The following is an 18,939-nucleotide window of genomic DNA, read 5'->3' as shown; positions in this document are numbered from 1 at the left end:
AACCCCATCTCTACTAAAAAATAGAAAAAATTAGCTGGGCGTGGTGGTGGGTGCCTGTAGTCCCAGCTATTCGGGAGGCTAAGGCAGGAGAATGGTGTGAACCTGGAAGGCGGAGCCTGCAGTGAGCCGAGATCGCGCCACTGCACTCCAGCCTGGGTGACAGAGCAAGACTCCATCTTAAAACAAACAAACAAACAAAAAGTGACATCTAATAATACAAAATGGGAACTATTAGAGTACATTTTGTAAATATGGGTAACCTTCATGAAACTTTTGTTTCTTACATGTCTATCCATCAGAGGTTTTCAATTGGGGGCTATTTTACCCCCCAGAAGGTATTTGGCTGGAGACAATTTTGATTGTCACAGCTGATGGTGGGAGATGCTGCTAGCATCTAGTAGATAGAGGTCAGGGATGCTGCTAAACATTCAACAATTTGCAAAAAGTGCCCACTCCTGCCCAACAAGTAATTCTCCAAATCAAAATTTCAATAGTGCCGGGATTCAGAAATCTTGATCTATGTCTGTATCTATATCTGCATATCTGTATTTCTCTATGTATACTGGGTGGTAATGTAAAATGTATTTCATCCTATGGGTTTCAGTTGGAAAGTTTGAGAGCCCCTGGCCTAGAAGTCTCTTCATGAGTCCAGCTCCTGGACCTTGTTTTGCCCCCAACATTTGCTCATTAGCCCCAGTTAGTATCTGCCCTTGCTCAGATGATTTGGATTTATGATTTGTTTTCTTCTGGTTTTTTTTATTGTGAGGTCTCCCAAAATAGTACTTATCTCAGAAGAGTTGAAGCATCTCATAATGTACCCTCGAGAGAGAGTCCTCTAATACCTCTTACCCCTGGTTCAGAGAGGTTTGAGCTTCCCTGATGGCTAATTCTAAGTCTCCATTTTTCCTGTTTCCTCACACTAGATAATGCTAATCACTAATACTGTTGGCTATTAGTTGAGCATTTCCTATATATGCCCAGTACTTCTCAGTTACATGCATTGGCTCATTTATTTCTCATAGCAACTTTGTGAAGAAGATTCTATTATTCTGCCAGTCTTACCAATCAGGAAACGGAGGCTGAGAGAGGTTAAATCACCTGTCTGGGACCACATAGCTGGCAAGTAGCAGAACCAGGATTTGAGTGCAGTTCTTTCTGACCACAAGCCCAAGTCCTAATGACCAGGCTGTAATACTACTCATCTGAGCTATGTTTTGGGCATCATAATCTGGGGTTGAAACACATCTGTCACATAGAAAGATCTAGTAAGAGAAAACATTTCTCATTTGGGGCCAGGCAGTGTGGAGTCTTGTTCGGGCTCTCCCTCACACTAGCTATGTGACCTAAGAAAGAAATCTTTTAGAGTGTCATTTTCCTCCTCTTTCGGGTGGAGATTATTGTACCTGTTCAGCCTGTCACATGAAAACCGTAATGGGGCAACTCTACGGACATGGAAACTCTTGGGTCAGTTCTGTGACCACCCATCCAGCCACCTTTCACAGATCTCACCTTGAAACTCCCTGCTTGAATCCTCATTGCTGGCCAGTTGTCAGGGCCCCCTAACTACCCTCCTAGCCTGGAGTCCCTCCTTCCACCTTTCTCTTTTGCTGCCCAGTGGACCCCCTGAAACACGACTTTCCCTCTTCTATGGCAAATCTTAGGCTCTCCACACACGATGGTCCGCTTACATTGGTGGGGCTCCTTCTGCTGCCTTGATCTGCCTCTGGCTTCCTTTCCCAGCCCCATCTTCTCCTCTTCCTCATCATGCTTTGTCTCCTCTGCTCTCCTTCTTGCCCTCTCTACTTGGCCACGTGTTTTTTTTTTTTTTCTTTTTTTTTTTTTTTTGACGGAGTCTTGCTCTGTTGCCCAGGCTGGAGTACAGTGGCATGATCTTGGCTCACTGCAACTTTCTTCTCCCAGGTTCAAGTGACTCTCCTGCCTCAGCCTCCAGAGTAGCTGAGTTTACAGGCATGTGCCACCACGCCTAGCTAATTTTTGTATTTTTAGTACAGATGGGGTTTCACCATGTTGGCCAGTCTGGTCTTGAACTCCTGACCTCCGGTGATCCGCCCTCCACGGCCTCCAAAGTGTTGGGATTACAGGTGTGAGCCACCATGCCCAGCCAGCCACATCTTTTAGACCCATCTCAGATGCCACTTCCTCCATGAAGCCTTTCTGATTCTGTGCAAATGGACATGAACCCTTGGATTCCCAAAGCCCTTTCTTGGTATGCCTACAATGGTGCTTAATAACTTCCATCTACTGAACAAGTACCATGTGCCAGGTACTGTACTAAACATGCTACATCCCAAGTGTAACTGATCTTCATGACAACCTTTTAAGATAGGTATTATTCTCATTTTACAGAATAAGAAAACTGACCCTCTCAGAGGATAGGTGACATGCCCAAGAAGACACAACTAATAAATGGGAAAATCAGGATTGTCACCCAGTTCTAGCTGATTCTATGGTTCTAATACTTAACTCGTGTGTTACACAAACGTCTTTCTACCTTGTATGTAAGGTTTTTCTAAATTAATTTTTTTTTGTAGAGATAGGGTCTTACTGTGTTGCCCAGGCTGGTCTCAAAGTACTGGCCTCAAGCAATCCTCTTGCCTCGGCCTCCCAAAGTGCTGAGATTACAGTTGTGAGCCACTACATCTGGCCATTTTGAGATGACTGTACAAGCTCCCCTTTTAGAATGAAATTTTCATGACAGCAAAGACAGGGTTTGCTCAAGTCCTTGGCTCCAAGCTTTGTGTAGGTGTTTAAGAATAAATAGCTTGTAGAATGAATGAATGAAAAAACAAATGAGTGAATGAAGTACCGTACAGGTGTCAGTGGTTGATTGGGTTTCAGGTGCTGTTTGGTGAGGACATAGCATGCTTCTGACAGTAGTGGCTGACACAATATTTGAGAGCATTCACTAGGTTTTAGCGTTTTCCTCTGCTCCCAAGCAGTTTTGTAAATCTCTTGTGAAGATGCTGTTTCTCTGAATAAGGCCATGAGCAAGGGCCAAAGCTGTTTGTCTTACTAATCCCAATGAAGTTGTCTCCAAAGATAGCTTATCTGAGGACTGTGCAATGAGGAGGGGAGAACAAAAGCTGGAGTGACAGATCCACAGAGCTTAGCTATTGTCTCTGGCTTAGTACAGATAATAGACAGAGCCCTAGAGAGGGCCAGGGACTTAGGGGCTGAGCCAGAATCAGACGGCAGGCCTTCAGACTCCATCCCCACTTAGGAGCACAAGGGAGAGCACTAACTATGGAAACACCAGGGTTGCCAGGCAATGAGTCCCAGATGACATTCATCAGATGCCACTTCTTACAGGAAGCCCTCCCTGACCAGAACTGCTCCATCAATTTAGAGGTAGGACCCCCTGCCATGTGCTTCCCATAGCACTCTATTCTGCTATTATAGCATTTTCACAGTCATGGCAGGGTAGTACACATTTATTCACTCAAGAATATTTAGTGAACACCTGCAATGTGTCAGGTACTACATGAAGTGCTGAGAATACACAACAGTGAGCAAAACAGACAAATATCCCCACTCTCATGGAATATACATTTCTAGTGTGTGTGGGGGGAAACAGACAATACACATGTAAATAAATTTAAAAAATATATGTCAGGTGGTGATAAGTACTATGGAGAAAAATTAAGTGGGAAAGGGCAATAGGGAGTGCTGGACAGTGTTGGCAGTAGGGAAGTCACTTTTAAACTGGACAGTCAGAGAAATCGGATGATCACCGAGAAGGTGACATTTGAGCAAAGAGGAGAAGGAGGTGATGGAGGAAGCCACATGGAAAGAAGGGGCTCTAGGCAGAGGGGACAACAAGTGCAAAGTCCCTGAGCTGGGAGTTGTGAGGCTCCAACTGCTCCTATCATTTGAAGAGTAGCAAACTGGGATGGTAGGAAAGAAGATCAGAGAGGGAACAAGGGCAGGTCATTCCTGTGTGCCCCCTCCTCACCTCAACACCCACACTTCAGTGAATTAGCTTGGACACTTAACCTCTGACTCCAGCCAAGTCGGCTGGAAGTCAGCCACTCATTGCCCAAGGGAATGGCTGTCAACGGGAAGCTGAAGAAAAAAGTGTCAAATTCTCGGCTCTTAACTTTCAAAAGGCAGGTCCAGGTATATGCTGGGAAAACTGTGGAAGGATGCTAATTCTTCCAAATCCAACCAATCTTGGGGGGCAACCTCCTCGCAAGAGCCTGGAGCACTTCACCATCACCCCCATCCCTCCAATGGGAGATGGAGCCTGACACTGGGGTCTCACCAAGTGAGGACTCCAGTGGGCCACCCTCTACCTTTGATGTACTTGAAGGGATTGCTTGCTGACCTGCTGCCTCTCACCCAGGCTGAGTTCCCTGAGCCTGGGTCTTGGTCTCCTTCCGTGTTGTGTTCACATGTCTAACACGGGGCCAGATTCATCACTCTTGTATGTTCTCTCTGGCTTCTTCTATATATTGAGGAAGCCATATTTGTTGAAAAGTTTATAACCTGGGTTCCATGTGTCCTTTGGGAGATTTAGCGGGGTGGGAATAATAGGTGAAGTCTGAGCTTGCTATGTTCATTTTTCTTTAGCTTTTATTACATTCTTAAAGGAACTGCTGATTCAGGAAAAGTTGAGAACTGCTGGAATGGAGGATATACAAGGTCCCCCATAGTTAATAAAAATAGTGTCCACTCTGTGCCAAGCTCTTTCATATTTTTTCTCACTTATTATTCATCCCAACCTTGTGAAGTAGCTGCTAACTGCATCCCCAATTTACAGACAAAGTGGTTGGCCTCAAGAGGGTAAGTGCTTGACTTGGGTAGGAGAGCTGGGCCTTGAATCCAGCTGCATGCTCAGGGCCACTGTCCTGGTCCCCTCCTCCATCTCTTCTGACACAGGATGTGCTAATCCTAACACGTGTATGCTTCCCTTACCCATTTTGGTTTTGTCACCTGGAATGTCCCATAACTTTTATTAAATGTTTAAATGTTATTTTTAGTTTGGACTGATGACCTTTTTAAGTAATGCGTCTTCATGCTGTAGGACAATTTTTTTTTTTTTTTTTTGAGACAGTGAGATAACTCGTTCTGGGAGTTATCTTGGCTCACTGCAATCTCTGATTCCCAGGTTCAGGCGATTCTCCTGCCTTAGCCTCCCGAGTAGCTGGGATTACAGGTGCATGCCACCACGCCTGGCTAATTTTCATATTTTTAGTAGAGACAGGGTTTCACATGTAGGCCAGGCTGTTCTCGAACTGCTGGCCTCAAATGATCCACCCACCTCAAATGATCCACCCAGCCTCCCGAAGTGCTGGGATTACAGGTGTGAGCCACTGCACCCAGCCAACAAAATTCTTTTACTCCGTGATAAATTTATGTCTTTCTTCTTCACGGTGGACCCTAAGTCCTAAAACCTAGAATCTGACCAAAAAAACCTGAATTGTTTTGTCTCTATATCCAGATTTTCCAAATTTCATACATCCAAGTAAATAATTGAAGAATGACTACCTCTGTTAATAGCTACTGTTCATGGGATGCTCACCGAGTGCCTGGCATGGTGTCAACTGTTTTAGCCTCATGATCTCATTGGATCCCCCAATGTCCCTATGAAGTAATTAGTATTATTATCTCTATTTTATAGTTAAGGAAATGGAGGTTTAGACCCATGATGTAAGTTGCCCAATGTCACACAGCTACTAACTGGCAGAGGTGGAATTTGAGTCCAGGTCTGGAAAATTAACTAGTATTCCACTTGCCAAGCCACTGGCCTCTTGACTGGGGTTGGCAGATTTATTCCTGTGCATGCTTCAGTGGTGACAGTGACCCAGCAGTCTGGGTGGCTGGAGAGGAAAAATTACGGCTGCTTTGCTGCTAGTTGGGAGATCAGAACAGAGAGGACCTGTCTGCCTGAGGGGTTCTTGATGAACTCTGGGTCCTCCTAGGGCCTGGCTACAAGGAAGTGACTTGGAAAGGCCAGCAAAATGTAGACTCTGGCTAGGGCCAGATCTGGACCCTAGCACCCTCTAGGGGATGTAAGCCACTACTTGGCCAGTCTTCCTTCTGGAAAGAAACAGGAGGCTGCTACCGCCTCTCTATGCTGCCTGGGTGACCTCCAAACACCAGTAATGAATGAGATCATCAGAACTGAGCAGCTCAGGAAATGCCTTTGGTGCCTTGTGGCTTCAAATATCCAAGGTCCAAATTATAACTTGCATCTGCCCAGTGATTTGCATTTCGGTGTTTATACTACAATGATCTCGTTGAATCCTTTGTTTGTCCTGGTGGGCTGTGATGATTATGTCCATTTGCTAGACCAGAAGAGGCAAGATGAACTGCCCAAGGTCATGCAGAGCCAAGACTTGAACCAAGGCCCTACTGACTCCAAATTCCATTTGCTTACACTAGACCAGTGATTTTTAAACATCATTCTGTGGAACCCCAGGGTGATTGGGGCAGGCCAGAGCAAGTGTCTCAGGAAGAGGAGGAGGCTGAGGAGGCTCTGTCTTCTCTCCACTCCACTATGGGCTGATCTTATATCAGATTTCTGTGTAAGATTTGTTAGAAGATTTGTGATCCTAACACAATGTTTTCAGAACTTCCCCAAATGATCCCTTGTTCTCCGGGAATGGAGTTGGGCCTTTTCTTTTCCTAGGGCCCCCTTTTCTCTATTCAGGCAAGAAGAGGACTGCTCTCTGTTGGAGGATGTACTTAACTACAGGATGGTAGCAGAGGGGAATGTAAAAGGTACTGGACAAAGCACAGGGGAACGTAAAAGGTACTGGACAAAGAGGCAGAAGACCTGGGTTCTACAGCTTTGGTGTGACCCAGTCAAGTTATTTACCTCAGTCTCCCCATGTGTAAAATTGAGGGATTTGGCCTAGAAAATTACTAAAATCCAGTTCAGAGCATATAAACCATGGATAGTGAGATCTTACACAAGGGTACGGCATCTAAAATTGAATGAAAATGTAATTTTTTTTTGGTATGTGCGTTTTTATGGAAACAGAGTTTATAGCCTTCATCAAAGTCTTAAGGGGTTTGTTATACAGAATCTCTGGCTTCCTAGGATTTTTTTTTTTGACGGAGTCTTGCTCTTGTCACCCAGGCTGGAGTGCAATGGTGTGATTTCGGCCCACTGCAACCTCCGCCCCCTGGGTTCAAGCGATTCTCCTGCCTCAGCCTCCCGAATAGCTGGGATTACAGGTGCCCACCATCACACCCAGCTAATTTTTTGTATTTTTAGTAGAGACGAGGTTTCACCCTGTTGGCCAGGCTGGTCTTGAACTCCTGACCTCAGGTGATCCACCCGTCTCGGCCTCCCAAAGTGCTGGGATACAGGCGTGAGCCACTGCACCCAGCTGGTTTTTTTCTTTTTCATTTTTTGACAGAACTGCTGGGCAATCTTGTTTCTCCGTTTGGGGATATCAAGTTGTAAGAATGTTATGAGGAAGGCATTTGCAATAAGGAAACTAGGGTAATACACAAAGATAAGCAGAACTAAAAGATGGAAGCTACAGGAAGGAGTAAGAGACTGTGAGTAACTTGACAATCTTGTTTGTGCCCCTGGATCCAGCCATACCTGACACCCCTATACTTTTCAACTACATCCATCACTGGCTCTTTCCCCTTTAAGTATTTTCTCTCTCAATCACCTACAGAATGAATGATCAATGTGCTAATATTATTGGAAGAGGTTCTTGCCATTTGCAAAATTATGAAGCTCAACTTAGAAAAGCAAAGTAGAAAGAAAAAAAGGGATGGGATGGGGGAAGAGCGTTCCTCCTAGGCTTTTCTGAATCTCTGAAGAAAAATGTTTCATATTTTGCTCAGTGTCCTTTATTCTCTTTTCAAACTAGGGGCTTTCAGAGGCAGCAAAGACCTTAGAGTCAACCCCACCATTACACAGATGGGGAACCAAGAGCCAGAGAGGGAAGTAAGTCTCTGCATTTCATACAATAAATCAGTAGTAGGACTGAGACTAGAACCCAAGTTATCGACTCCAAAGAATGCTCCACCTTTCTGTGTGACCTTCCTCAGTGCTTTTTTCCAGGCAGGGTCACAAGTCAGCAGAGCTTGGGAGGGTTCTTGTGACCCTGCATGTTGCTGGGCCCCAAGGATCCATATCTTATCCAGAAACGTCTGCAGTTTGGATGTCTTTTCAAGTTCTGTGGGCACAGGCAAACAATCAGTGGAGTGCTGGCCTGGGGATGCAAAGGGGAGGGGAAGGGAACCAGCCCCTCTCTCTGCCTGAGCTTCATCATCTCTCAGGAAACAGGCCCATTTAGGGGACTGGCCGGGGAACCCCAGCTGGGGTTGGGGTTCTAGGGATCAGGACCAAGCCAGACATTGCTCAGTGTTGGTCACAGCAGGAAGGAGCCGCAGGAGGATTCAGATTCTGCTAAGGGTCAAAAGCAGGTAAGCAGGATTTATTAGGCAAGTCCAGGGCGTCACGTTCAGCCACAGGGCCAGATTGGTGCAGCCCTGTAGGTCAGTAACCGCAAAGGCGTCAATGGGACCTAAGGGAGCCAGCACTAATTGTCCTCAGGACGTGGTGAGAGCGGCTCTTCTGGGGTGGAGACTGGAGGGCAGGGGAAAGGAAAGCGAAGGACCCTAAGACCTAGGACCGGGTCAAATCCGAAGCGGAAGGAAGAGGAAACGCAAGGCTCTGCCTGCCGCTCGTCCACAAACCACTCAAAGCCGAACAGGAGAAATGACCTTTAATGTCGACTTTGTTTCCAACCCCACCAAAGTGCCATCCTTCAGTGAAGTACAAGGAGGGGCTTGAGAGGTACGAAGTCACGACACACACACAACGCCCCCGGCTGCCTCCTGGGCGCACAGTCGCCGCGCCCTCACAGGGCGGCCCCACGCACACACACACACAAGCGGAACACACGCACACCGCACAGACACACTCACGTGCACCCACGGTTAAATACAAGTAGAGAGGGACTCGTTTATATATACACAGAGGGAGAGAGAGAGGTAAATCCCGGCGGCGTCGGGTCCCCCAGGCTCTCAGCATGCTCGGCCCGGCTTTCCGCGTGGTACCTGGCACCCATGCCCCTGCCAGAAAAGCAGCTGCCCCTCTCCCCGGCCCTCCCCCCGGTTCCCCTTGGGGCGCACGTCTACCCGGCGTGGACGCTCCCCTCCCCCCTCCGCCCCGCCCTCCCCTCCCCCCCACGATGTTTTCCTCCCCAGGGAAAGAAAGCTGCGCACGGGGGCCCTAAAACTGCCCGGGCGCCAGGGGCATGTTGCTTTTGAAGCCCGGCTGCCCGTTGGCCACGTCGGCCGCGGCCTCGCAGCCTCCGTTAGTGGCGCCGCCGTCGGTCCCGGGGCTCTCGGGCTCGGTCAGGAGCTTGAAGGTGAAGAGCGGGCCCGAGTCGTGGCGGCCGCGGCGGCCGGGGGGCTCAGGCGCGGGCAGGCTCAGGAGGGCGCCGGGCGCCTTCCACTCGGGGAAGGCGCACAGCTCGACTGGCGGCGGCGCGCCGCGGCCCAGGTAGCCCGGGCTCGGCGAGGCCGAGGGCAGGGTCCGCTGGCTGCTGCTCAGGCAGCTGCCGCTGTCGTCCAGCGAGTCCTTGCGCGACTGCGAGCGCTCCAGCGAGCCGCCGCGCGTCCACGGCCGGTAGGTGTAGGCGCAGCCGCCCAGGCGACGGCGGCGGCGGCGTCGGCGGCGGCCGCGGCACTGGCACCCGAGGATGCGCACGAAAGCGCGCTTGAACTCCTTGCTGGAGCATGGGTAGATGATGGGATTGAGGCAGCTGTTGAAGTAGCCCAGCCAGAACACCACCTTGAACACGGCGTCGGGGGGCTTCAGGGTGGAGAACAAGGAGCCTGCAGTGGGGAGGGGGGTGGGCACGGGCAGAAAGACAGCAATTTGTGAGTAGTCAAGCTCTCGCCCCAATATGCTTCTCCTCAACATTGTCAACCCGCAGCGTTCCTGCCGCCAGGCCTTTCCCCGAGCCAGTTCCTCTGCCCGGAATACTTCCCTTTGCATTTCAAAATGAATGAATCCTACATTCATTTTTAGGGCCAGCCTCAATAACTTCGCCTTTGTCCATGAAACCTTTCTTGATCTAGTTAAACAGCATCTAAGCTCCTATAATTTCCTCCGGCAGCACTTGCCACCTTCAAGCTAAGTGATAACAATAATCGCCCACAATTGCACATCTCTTTTGGGTCAGGCACTGTGCTAGGTGCTTTCCCGATATTAGTTTATCCTTCACAAAACGTCATGAAGTAGATGCCGACTTATTTCCGTGGAAAACAGGTGTATTAAAGACCTAAATGTGAAAGGTAACGTTTTAAAGGTAAAAGAGAACAACATAAAAGACTATTTTTTTTGATCTAGGGGTGAAGAAAAACAATACTTCAAAAGGACGAATCATGAGGCAAGAATCTGAGAAGATATTTACAATGACCAAAACAGTCAAGGGATTGATATTTAGAATATGTGAGGAACTCTTACAAATCAGCAAGAAAAAGTGTTCCCAGTAGAAACGTGGGCAATGGAAAGTAGCAGGAAATTTACAAAATAGGAAACGCAAGGGCTAATGAACATATGAAAAGATAATCAAAATATTAGGCAATCAAATAAAAACCGCAAAGAGGCTGAGTGCAGTGGCTCATGCCTGTAATCCCAGCACTTTGGGAGACCAAGGCAGGAGGATCACTTGAGCCCAAGGGATTGAGACCAGCCGGGGCAGTACAGGGGGACCCCATCTCTACAAAAGAAAGCATTAACCAGGCGTGTTGGTGCGTGCCTGTAGTCCTAGCTACTTGGGAGGTTGAGGCAGGAGGATCCCTTGAGCCCAAGAGTTCAAGGCTGCAGTGAACTATGATCGTGGCACTGCACTCCAGCCTGGGTGTCAGAGCAAGTCCCTGTCTCTCCAAAAACAACAACGAAAACGAAAACCACAAAGGGACATACCTGATAGGCTGGCAAAAATTAGGAAGCTGCATAGTTCCAAGTTCACACAGGGGTGTGGGGTGTGGGGACACGAGGAGCTTTGTGCATGGCTGGTGGGGGCACAGGCTGTACACACATCCTGGAGATGACTCTGCTAGCACTTGGTCTAAGTATACATACACCTTGTGACTCAGCCATTTTGCTCCAGGACACAGATCTCAATGAATTTTCACACAAGTCCATAAGGGTTCATATATGAGGGGGCTCATGGCAATATTGTTTGTAGTGACAGGAGGTGGGAGACAACCTGGATGTCCCTCCCTGGGAAAAGTAGAATGGGGTAGATGCATTCTTAGATATTATGCAGCATTTAGAGGCCCAGGGTGACATGTCCACATGACCACGTGGAAAGATCTGAAATACATGGTTCTTTGTGAAAACAGTAGGAAATAGAATGAGATTTATGACATAATGCCATTTAAGTAGCTCACCAAACAACCACATGCATTTTGCAAAAACACATTCAAATTAACAAAAACATATTAAAGACAGAATGCCTAGGGGTGGAGGCAGAGGGAAATGGGAATGGGAATAAAAGGAAATAAATCAATATAATAAGAGAGAGGCCTGGCATAGACTCATGATGATGAGACGTTATGAATAAGAAACATGATTAACTCACCCCTCTGAATGTGAGATCCCAAAACATTTTATGGCAATATTAAATTAAAAACAATTTCCATTTTAAATATAAGTCAGCTGAAACTTGGAGAGGTGAAATGACTTGCCCCAGGTCACACAGCATGCTTGTAATATATCTGGGATTTAGACTAAATTCTATTTGAATAAAAATGTGTTTTTTTTAAAAAAGATGCAATTAATAATACTCTGTGTAAAGATGAGAAAATATAAAAATGCAAAAAGAGAAACTATTTTAAAAGCACATATAACTCTGCAGTGCCAAAATACCATATTTTGGTGTGTATACTTTCAGATTTTTCCTCTTGTATATACAAATTTAAATATCTTAAAAAATAGAATAATTTCTAGAACATTTTGTACCTTCTAACCATGTCTCTGTCCCTGCCACGTGGCTTGTGGCATATTTTGTATTCCTGACTTGTCATACTGAGCTTCCCAAGGGCCTGGTCTTTGGGATCATCACTGAATCTATTTGTGAAAAGAAGAGCCAACACTCTTAGAGCATATCTGAATGGGAGGGATCTTAGCAACTGCCAAGTCCAACTAGTTTGCAGGTGGAGACACCAAGACCTAGAGAGTAGCTGGAAATCTCTGAGGTGGTTGGCACAGATGCCACAAGGATTCCCATCTTTGATTTTGGATTGCTCTTGAATTTCTTCTCTGTAGCATTTCACTTTCTTGATTATTTGAGATTTGGCCTGTTTCAAACCTCAAATAATCAAGAAGAAGAAATACAGGAGCCTGACTCCTAATTCTCTGCCCAGTAACTCAGTAGTGGCTGCTGGGGGGCAACGGCTGGGCTCCTGGTGCAGGAGTAAGTCAGCCAGGAGTTCAACTTAGAAAGAGGGTTATCCATACCTGGATGTAAGTGCCAAGTGTAAGTACTGACCTCTTTTTAGGTTGGGGGAAATGAGGCAGTGGGCTACTTTCTAGGTTTGGTCTAGGTGAGACAAGGGAGGGCACTATTTTGTGACCCGATTTGTGACAAGACTCACACCATTAGATTTGGGTCTCACCATTGGAGCTACTCTTTTGGATTAAGACTCTGTACAGAAGGCCCCAGCCGAAATGCAACTATGGTGTATGAGCACCTAGTATTCCCTGATGCGGGGAGTTGTCTCTGTCCACAGGGATGGGCTTATTTCTGTCACTGAGTCTGAAGAACATAGGAAACTGGCCTTGACAAAATGGGAAACTGGAGAATAAATTTTGGAGAGGGCCAGACATAGTGGTTCAAGTCTGTAATCCCAGCGTTTTGGGATGCCAAGGCAGGAGGATAACTTGAGACCAGGAGTTTGAGACCAGCCGGGGCAACATAGTGAGATTCCTGTCTCTACAAAAAAGAAAATTTGGGGAAGAAGTAGAGTGAGGGAGGTAAAGTTTCGAAGCCTTGTGCATTACACAGGGATGAGTGTGTATACAGGCAGCACATTACTTTGCATGAGGACACACAGGGCCCAGGATGGAGGCTGGAGCCATGGCCCGAGGTGGGATCCTGTAATCCCAGCACTTTGGAAGGCGAAGGTGGGCAGATCGCTTGAGACCAGGAGTTCGAGACCATCCTGGCCAACATGGCAAAACCATGGACAGGATCTAGAGCAGGAAAGCATGTTTGTTGAGGAAAAAATTATAACTTTGTTTGGTGCCAACCCCATTGAAGGTGGTTGTGAAATAGGCGATAAATGGATTAATGGGGATGCAACCTGAGAAACTGGCTCTTTTAAAGGTTACACAAATATCAATAATGCTAATAGCTAAGATTCATCATAGCCAGCATTTATCTTGTGTGTGTGCTCTGCAGGTCCTGTGCTGACTCTTCACACCGCTAGCTTATTTAATAATTATAATCGGAAGGTACCAGTGAGGAAGGTACTATTGTTGGTCCCATTTTTTTGGATCAAGAGACCAGTATATGATAGTCATAGTTATTTAGCTTTTTATATGTCCATTCACTTGTTCATTCATTCATCCGTTCCACAAACACTAAGCTCCTGCTAAGTGCTAGGCATGAGGACAAGCTGTGGGAATGCAGAGATGAGTTTGGGGTGTGGTGTTGCACCATGGCAGCTAAGAGGCCATTCAACAGAACAAATGTAGCATTAGGAAGGGGGCATAAATTTTACTTTCCCCCTATGTCTGCGCGGCATACGTTTTTTGGTTGTTCTTCACGTTCATCACACTGGAAGCACCTTGTCAGGGACAATGATGGGCTAGATTTTTGCCTCTGTTTTCTTACAATGTACCCTCCAAGGACCATGGCCTTGAGAAGTGTTCAGCCAAAGGTGAGGGGGTGATGCCAACTTTTCTCATGGGCATTTACTGCCACATTTTGGGTTTGGGCTCATTACACTGTTTATTCCTCTGAGAAGAAGAAGCCAAGGGCCATTCTTTGCCCTTGGCTGATAAGGCAGTGTGGTCAAGTGGCTGGAACCCAGAACTTGGGATGACACAGACCCGTATTGAAACCTCTCTTGAGTTATTGGCTGTTCAGCTTTAGAAGAGTTAATTAGCCATCTCAGCCTCAATTTTCCCATCTGTAAAATGGGGACAATATCTGTGTCATAGAGTTACTGTGAACACATGAAAATATCCATGTAAAATACTTGACACAGAGTCTGGCATCTTGAAAATAATAAATAGTGACCATTTTCTAAATATACTTTATATCCTGACCCATTCTCTTCCAGGAACTCAGCCCTAATTAGCCCCACCCAACTCAGATGGACTTATTTATTCTGCACCCCATAGAATTCATACAAGCAGATCATATTTTGTTATTTTATTGTTTGCTTTTTCATGTTAAGCCATCCCAGGTCTGGCTGAATCCTAGTTCATCACCTAGATTGTAAATTCCTTCTGGAAAGGAGCTATATCTTCATTTCTTTTCTTTTCCCCTCCAGATTTGTATATTTTTTTTATTTCAAAAGTAATACATGCTGAATTTAAAAAATATGTATTACAAAAAATCTGTTAAGTCTAGAGTGAAAATACTCCACTTAAGCAGAAGGGATCAGAGTTAACAGTTTTATTTGGAATCCTTCCAGATTTAAAAAAATGGGGTCATACTGCACATACCTTTCCCCAAATTGCTCTCTTTGCTTACAGTATGTAAAAGATATTTCCTTGTCAAAGTATGTCGTGCTATTTCACTTCTCTCCCCACCCCACAAGGGCTGCATTACATCCTACTGTCTGGATAGATGGTAGTTTTATTTAATGCCTTCTCTATAGGTGATTTCCAATTTTTGGCTATTACGGACTGCAGTGATGAAAAGCCACATGCATTCACTTTTTCATGCACATTTGGGTGTTTCTGTGCAATAAATTCCACATGAGGAATCACTGGGTCATTTCCACATTTAAGCCCTGACAGCCAAATTGCCTTTTGAACTGGTTGTACTAATTTACCCACCTATCAACTGTGCCTGAATCTGACATTTTCCCTACAACTCCCCACCTCTGGGCTCTTTCAGCCTTTTTAATCCTCACTTGTTTGGTAGGTGAACACTGATCTTGCCCTCTTGTTCCATTTGCATTTCATTTTCTTTTGTCCTCCTTTGCACCCTGAACAAGTCCTCAGTGACTTCTGACAGGGAGTCCCCTTTTTTATGGGAATGGGACTCCCTGGAATAGAATCCTGGCTCTGGCCATGTGACCTTGGGCCAGTTTCATACTGTCCCTAAGCCTTAGTTCCTCATCAGTAAGATGGGCTAATAATAGCACTGACCTCTCTGATTGTTGTGAGGATTAAGCAAGGTAAAAACATGTAGAGTCCTTATGAGCACTCTGGATCCCAGGTGTCTGTCACTCAGTCAACTCTGCATGAATAGTAATTAACTAAATAATAATTATTGTCCCTGTAAATCCCTGATTGGGCTGGAAATCTAATTTTAGGAAACATATTTGGGGTCTATTTTACTACATGTATCATTTTGGGTGAACTGCTTTCCAGTTTTGTGCCTGTTTTCTTTCTTTAATTGAGTGGTGTGAGCTGGGTCTTTTTCAGCCTTAAAATTCAGAGTTCTGGCTGGGTATGGTGGCGCACACCTGTAATCCAGCACTTTGGGAGGCCAAGGAGGGCGGATTACCTGAGGTCAGGAGTTTGAGACCAGCCTCGCCAACATGGTAAAACCCTGTCTTTACTAAACATACACAAATTAGCCAAAATGCTCGCTTGAACCCAGGAGGTGGAAGTTGCAGTGAGCTGAGATCGCTCCATTGCTCTACAGCCTGGTCTGTGTCAAAAAAAAAAATAAATAAATAATAAATTCAGATCCCTCATGAAGTCAGAGACCAAAGCCTTGCCCATCCCTGCTGGGGCGTGCCTGCTTCCCTAGACTTTCACCACAGCGGGGCAGTGTGGGTCAGCGACTGGACCGCCAGGCTGCCACAGATGCCACAAATTTTTCGGCCCCCTCCTTCCTCCTTCTTCCTCTGCCAGCACAGTAGCTGCTGGGATTAGGGGGGTCCTGTTTGCTGCACTGGCCTGCCTTGGTGGAAACCAAGAAGCTGTCATTAAGTAACAAGATGCTAAGCCTGTTAGGCATGTAAGAGGATGTGTGACAGGGATCGTTTCCCCTGGGCAGCCAAACAGACCTGTCACTGGAGAAGAGTGTGGTGGGTGAAGCTGCTGGGTGAGGGGAGTAAATACAACAGGAAGTGTGGGTTCCTGGAAGGCCTGGACACTCTGTGCTGGAAGTCAGGGCTGCGCTGGGCTCTTGAACAATGCCACTAACCCCCTGTGCATGTTCCCGAGCCTGGCCCTGAGCCTGCCTCCGCTTCCCTTGCTCATGGAATGTTCCTGATGCTGCTTGCCCTGCCTCTTGGAATCATGGCTCGCCAGGCCTGGGAAGCCTCCTTCCTTAATGGAGGGCCAGTGAGGGTGAGGGGAGTGACTCACTCAAGGTCACTCAACTGGTGAATGGCAGAGTGGCCACCACGACCTGTTCAAGTTGCCATTCATTTGCTTCAGCAAATATTTATTGAGGCAGTGGAGTTTAGTGGTTAAGGACCTGCTCAGACATCACAGGTAGGTAGATCTGGGTTCAAACCCTAGCCCTGGCATTCTCAGCTGGGCGACCTTGGAGAAGATCCTTAAGTTTGGTGAGGCTTCGTTTCCTGGAAAATGGGGAGGGTAATAATTATTTTCTGTATGGATGAGGTGAGCTCAGGCTTGGTAAGTACCTGGCACATTGAAAGCACTCAATAAGTATAGCTATGATGACTGCTTTGAGCGCTGCTACTGTTACAACTGCCAGCACCGCTGTTACCACCAGTACCACTGCTACCAAGATGAAGAAGGTGGTGAAGAGGATGAGGTCTATGTGCTGTGTGGGCATTGAGACTTACCCTACTGCTCTTTCCAATACCAGCTGAATTATGGTCTCCACGTGGTTCCTGAACCTGCTAAAATTGTGGGCAACATTCCTATATTTTCTTGGTTAGGGTCCATAGCTGTCATCATGGTCTAAAAGGGATCAGTAACCCTCAAAGGGTTGAGACTCCCCCATCCCAGGTCTAAAGCTTGCTAAGCATTCATCATTCTGCCACCTGGACCACCATTTACTTAGCGCTTTTCTTTGCGTCAATTAGTTTTTGGTATCTCAATTCTTTTGAAGGAAGCTTTCTATCTCTATTTTAAAACTTGCATCATTTACTATAAATAAAACATCATGGTGGAGAAAATAAGATGAAAACAAAACAATGTTTGTACCTCCTGGATAGCTCCAGACTGTGGTGTGAATGAGGCCTGCTCCCTGTTTCTCGAAAAGGGAGATTAGCAGTGGTTGAGAGGTGCTGAAGACATTTTGGCCCTAAACTGAGAGGCACTGCTCTCTGAGGAACCTAAAGGATTGAAAGAGAAGTGAACAGGGAACCACTTTGTCTCTGGAGAGCCCAGGCCCTGGCACACGTAGTAGGTGCTGAAATAGATATTTGCTCACTGATGGACTGACTGAATATGTGACTCACGGTTTCTTGTGCTATCTCTAGATGTCATTTCAATCTTGCACATCACCCAAATCCATAGTGAATTTCACCTGCTATGTAGGTGCAGCCCTGGGAAACCACATGTGGGAAGCATTTCTATTATTTTATTCTTTTTTTTCCGGGGTGGGGTGGTGAGGGGAGGAGGGATAAATCGATGTTGCCGTGAGCCCCCCACATCACTTAGTCTTTGAGTGCCCAAGGGCGATTTAGAGGGACTGAGAAGTGCAAGGATCAAAGGCTCACATTGAGCAGGATATACACAGGGAAAAACATTTCTTGGCTGGACATGGCCCCAGCAGGTCATCCTTAAGGTGCCATTCAACAAATCTGAACAGTGAACAATGAACAGTGGAGGTCTCAACCCTCCGTGAACCTGAGGGCCACTCATCAAAACCTCAGGGCATGTCTGTAGAATAGTAGCTACCATTTAACAAGCTCTGACTCTGTGCCAGGTGATGGGCTAAGTGCTTAACCACTGTTGGGCCAGTTACTCCTTCAACAGCCACTGTTCCCAAGGCAGTCCCTCATGACTGTGCTCTAGAAGGCACCATTCATACTGTCATTTACAACAATTCTTGATGACTGCGTCCAACCTGCATGGCTGGCCTGGGGGGCCATGATTCTTACACACAGGGGAACAGAAACTCAAATTTGATAGGTAAGTTGCCCGAGGCCACAGAGCTAGTAGCTAATAGAGTTAGAATTTAAATATAGGCAGCTGTGACAGAGGCTCTTAATCACCACAATGCAGCTCACAGGAAAACAAAATATACATACTTACGTGTGTGGAGATATACATATATATATATACTTTTTTTGTTTATTCACTGTCAAGTCTCAACATAATGCTCATGTATAGAAAGGTCTGGGAGGGTGTGTCCTGGAATGTCAACTGTGCTTATCTTTGAGTGTGGGGAAATTATGGGTGAATTTTCCTTCTCTGTGCTTTTCGGTGTTTTCCAAAATGTTCTCCATGAACACAAATTCCTTCTGTAACTGGGGAAAATCCAATGAATGTTATCTAAAAGCTAAAAGGCCAGGTGCAATGGCTCATGGCTATAATCCTAGGACTTTGGAAGGCTGAAGCAGGAGGATCGCACGAGTCCAGGAGTTTGAGAACAACCTGGGCAACATAGACGTTGTTTCAAAAAAAAAAAAAAAAAAAAGAAAGAAAGAAAAGAAAAAGAAGAAATAAAAGCTAAAAACCAAACAAGCCAAAAAGTAAAAAAAAAAAAAAAAAAAAAAAAAAAAAATTGCCAGGTGTGGTGGCCCCCACACCTGTGGACCAGCTACTCGGGAGGCTGAGGTGGGAGGATTGCTTGAGCTCAGGAGGTTGAGGCT

General features: G+C 46.3%; 1 protein-coding gene across 2 annotated transcripts in view; it reads right to left on the bottom strand.

The window, feature by feature from the left end:
• Positions 1-8,700: 8,700 nt before the first annotated feature.
• ADRA1B (adrenoceptor alpha 1B) overlaps positions 8,701-18,939 on the bottom strand; it is a 56,596-nt gene continuing 46,357 nt past the window's right edge. The window contains exon 2 of one of the 2 annotated variants that reach the window (XM_016954141.4): positions 8,701-9,834. In XM_016954141.4, coding sequence (XP_016809630.4) covers positions 9,227-9,834 — 608 coding nt within the window. In that variant the 3' untranslated portion in view covers positions 8,701-9,226. The remainder of the gene's footprint in view (positions 9,835-18,939) is intronic. The other variant, XM_016954140.4, reaches the window with a different exon arrangement.

The sequence above is a fragment of the Pan troglodytes genome, chromosome 4 (genome assembly GCF_028858775.2).
Source record: "Pan troglodytes isolate AG18354 chromosome 4, NHGRI_mPanTro3-v2.0_pri, whole genome shotgun sequence".
Lineage (NCBI taxonomy): Eukaryota > Metazoa > Chordata > Mammalia > Primates > Hominidae > Pan > Pan troglodytes.
The sequence above is the reverse complement of the archived record's forward strand: the minus strand, read 5'-3'. Positions and strand labels throughout refer to the sequence as shown.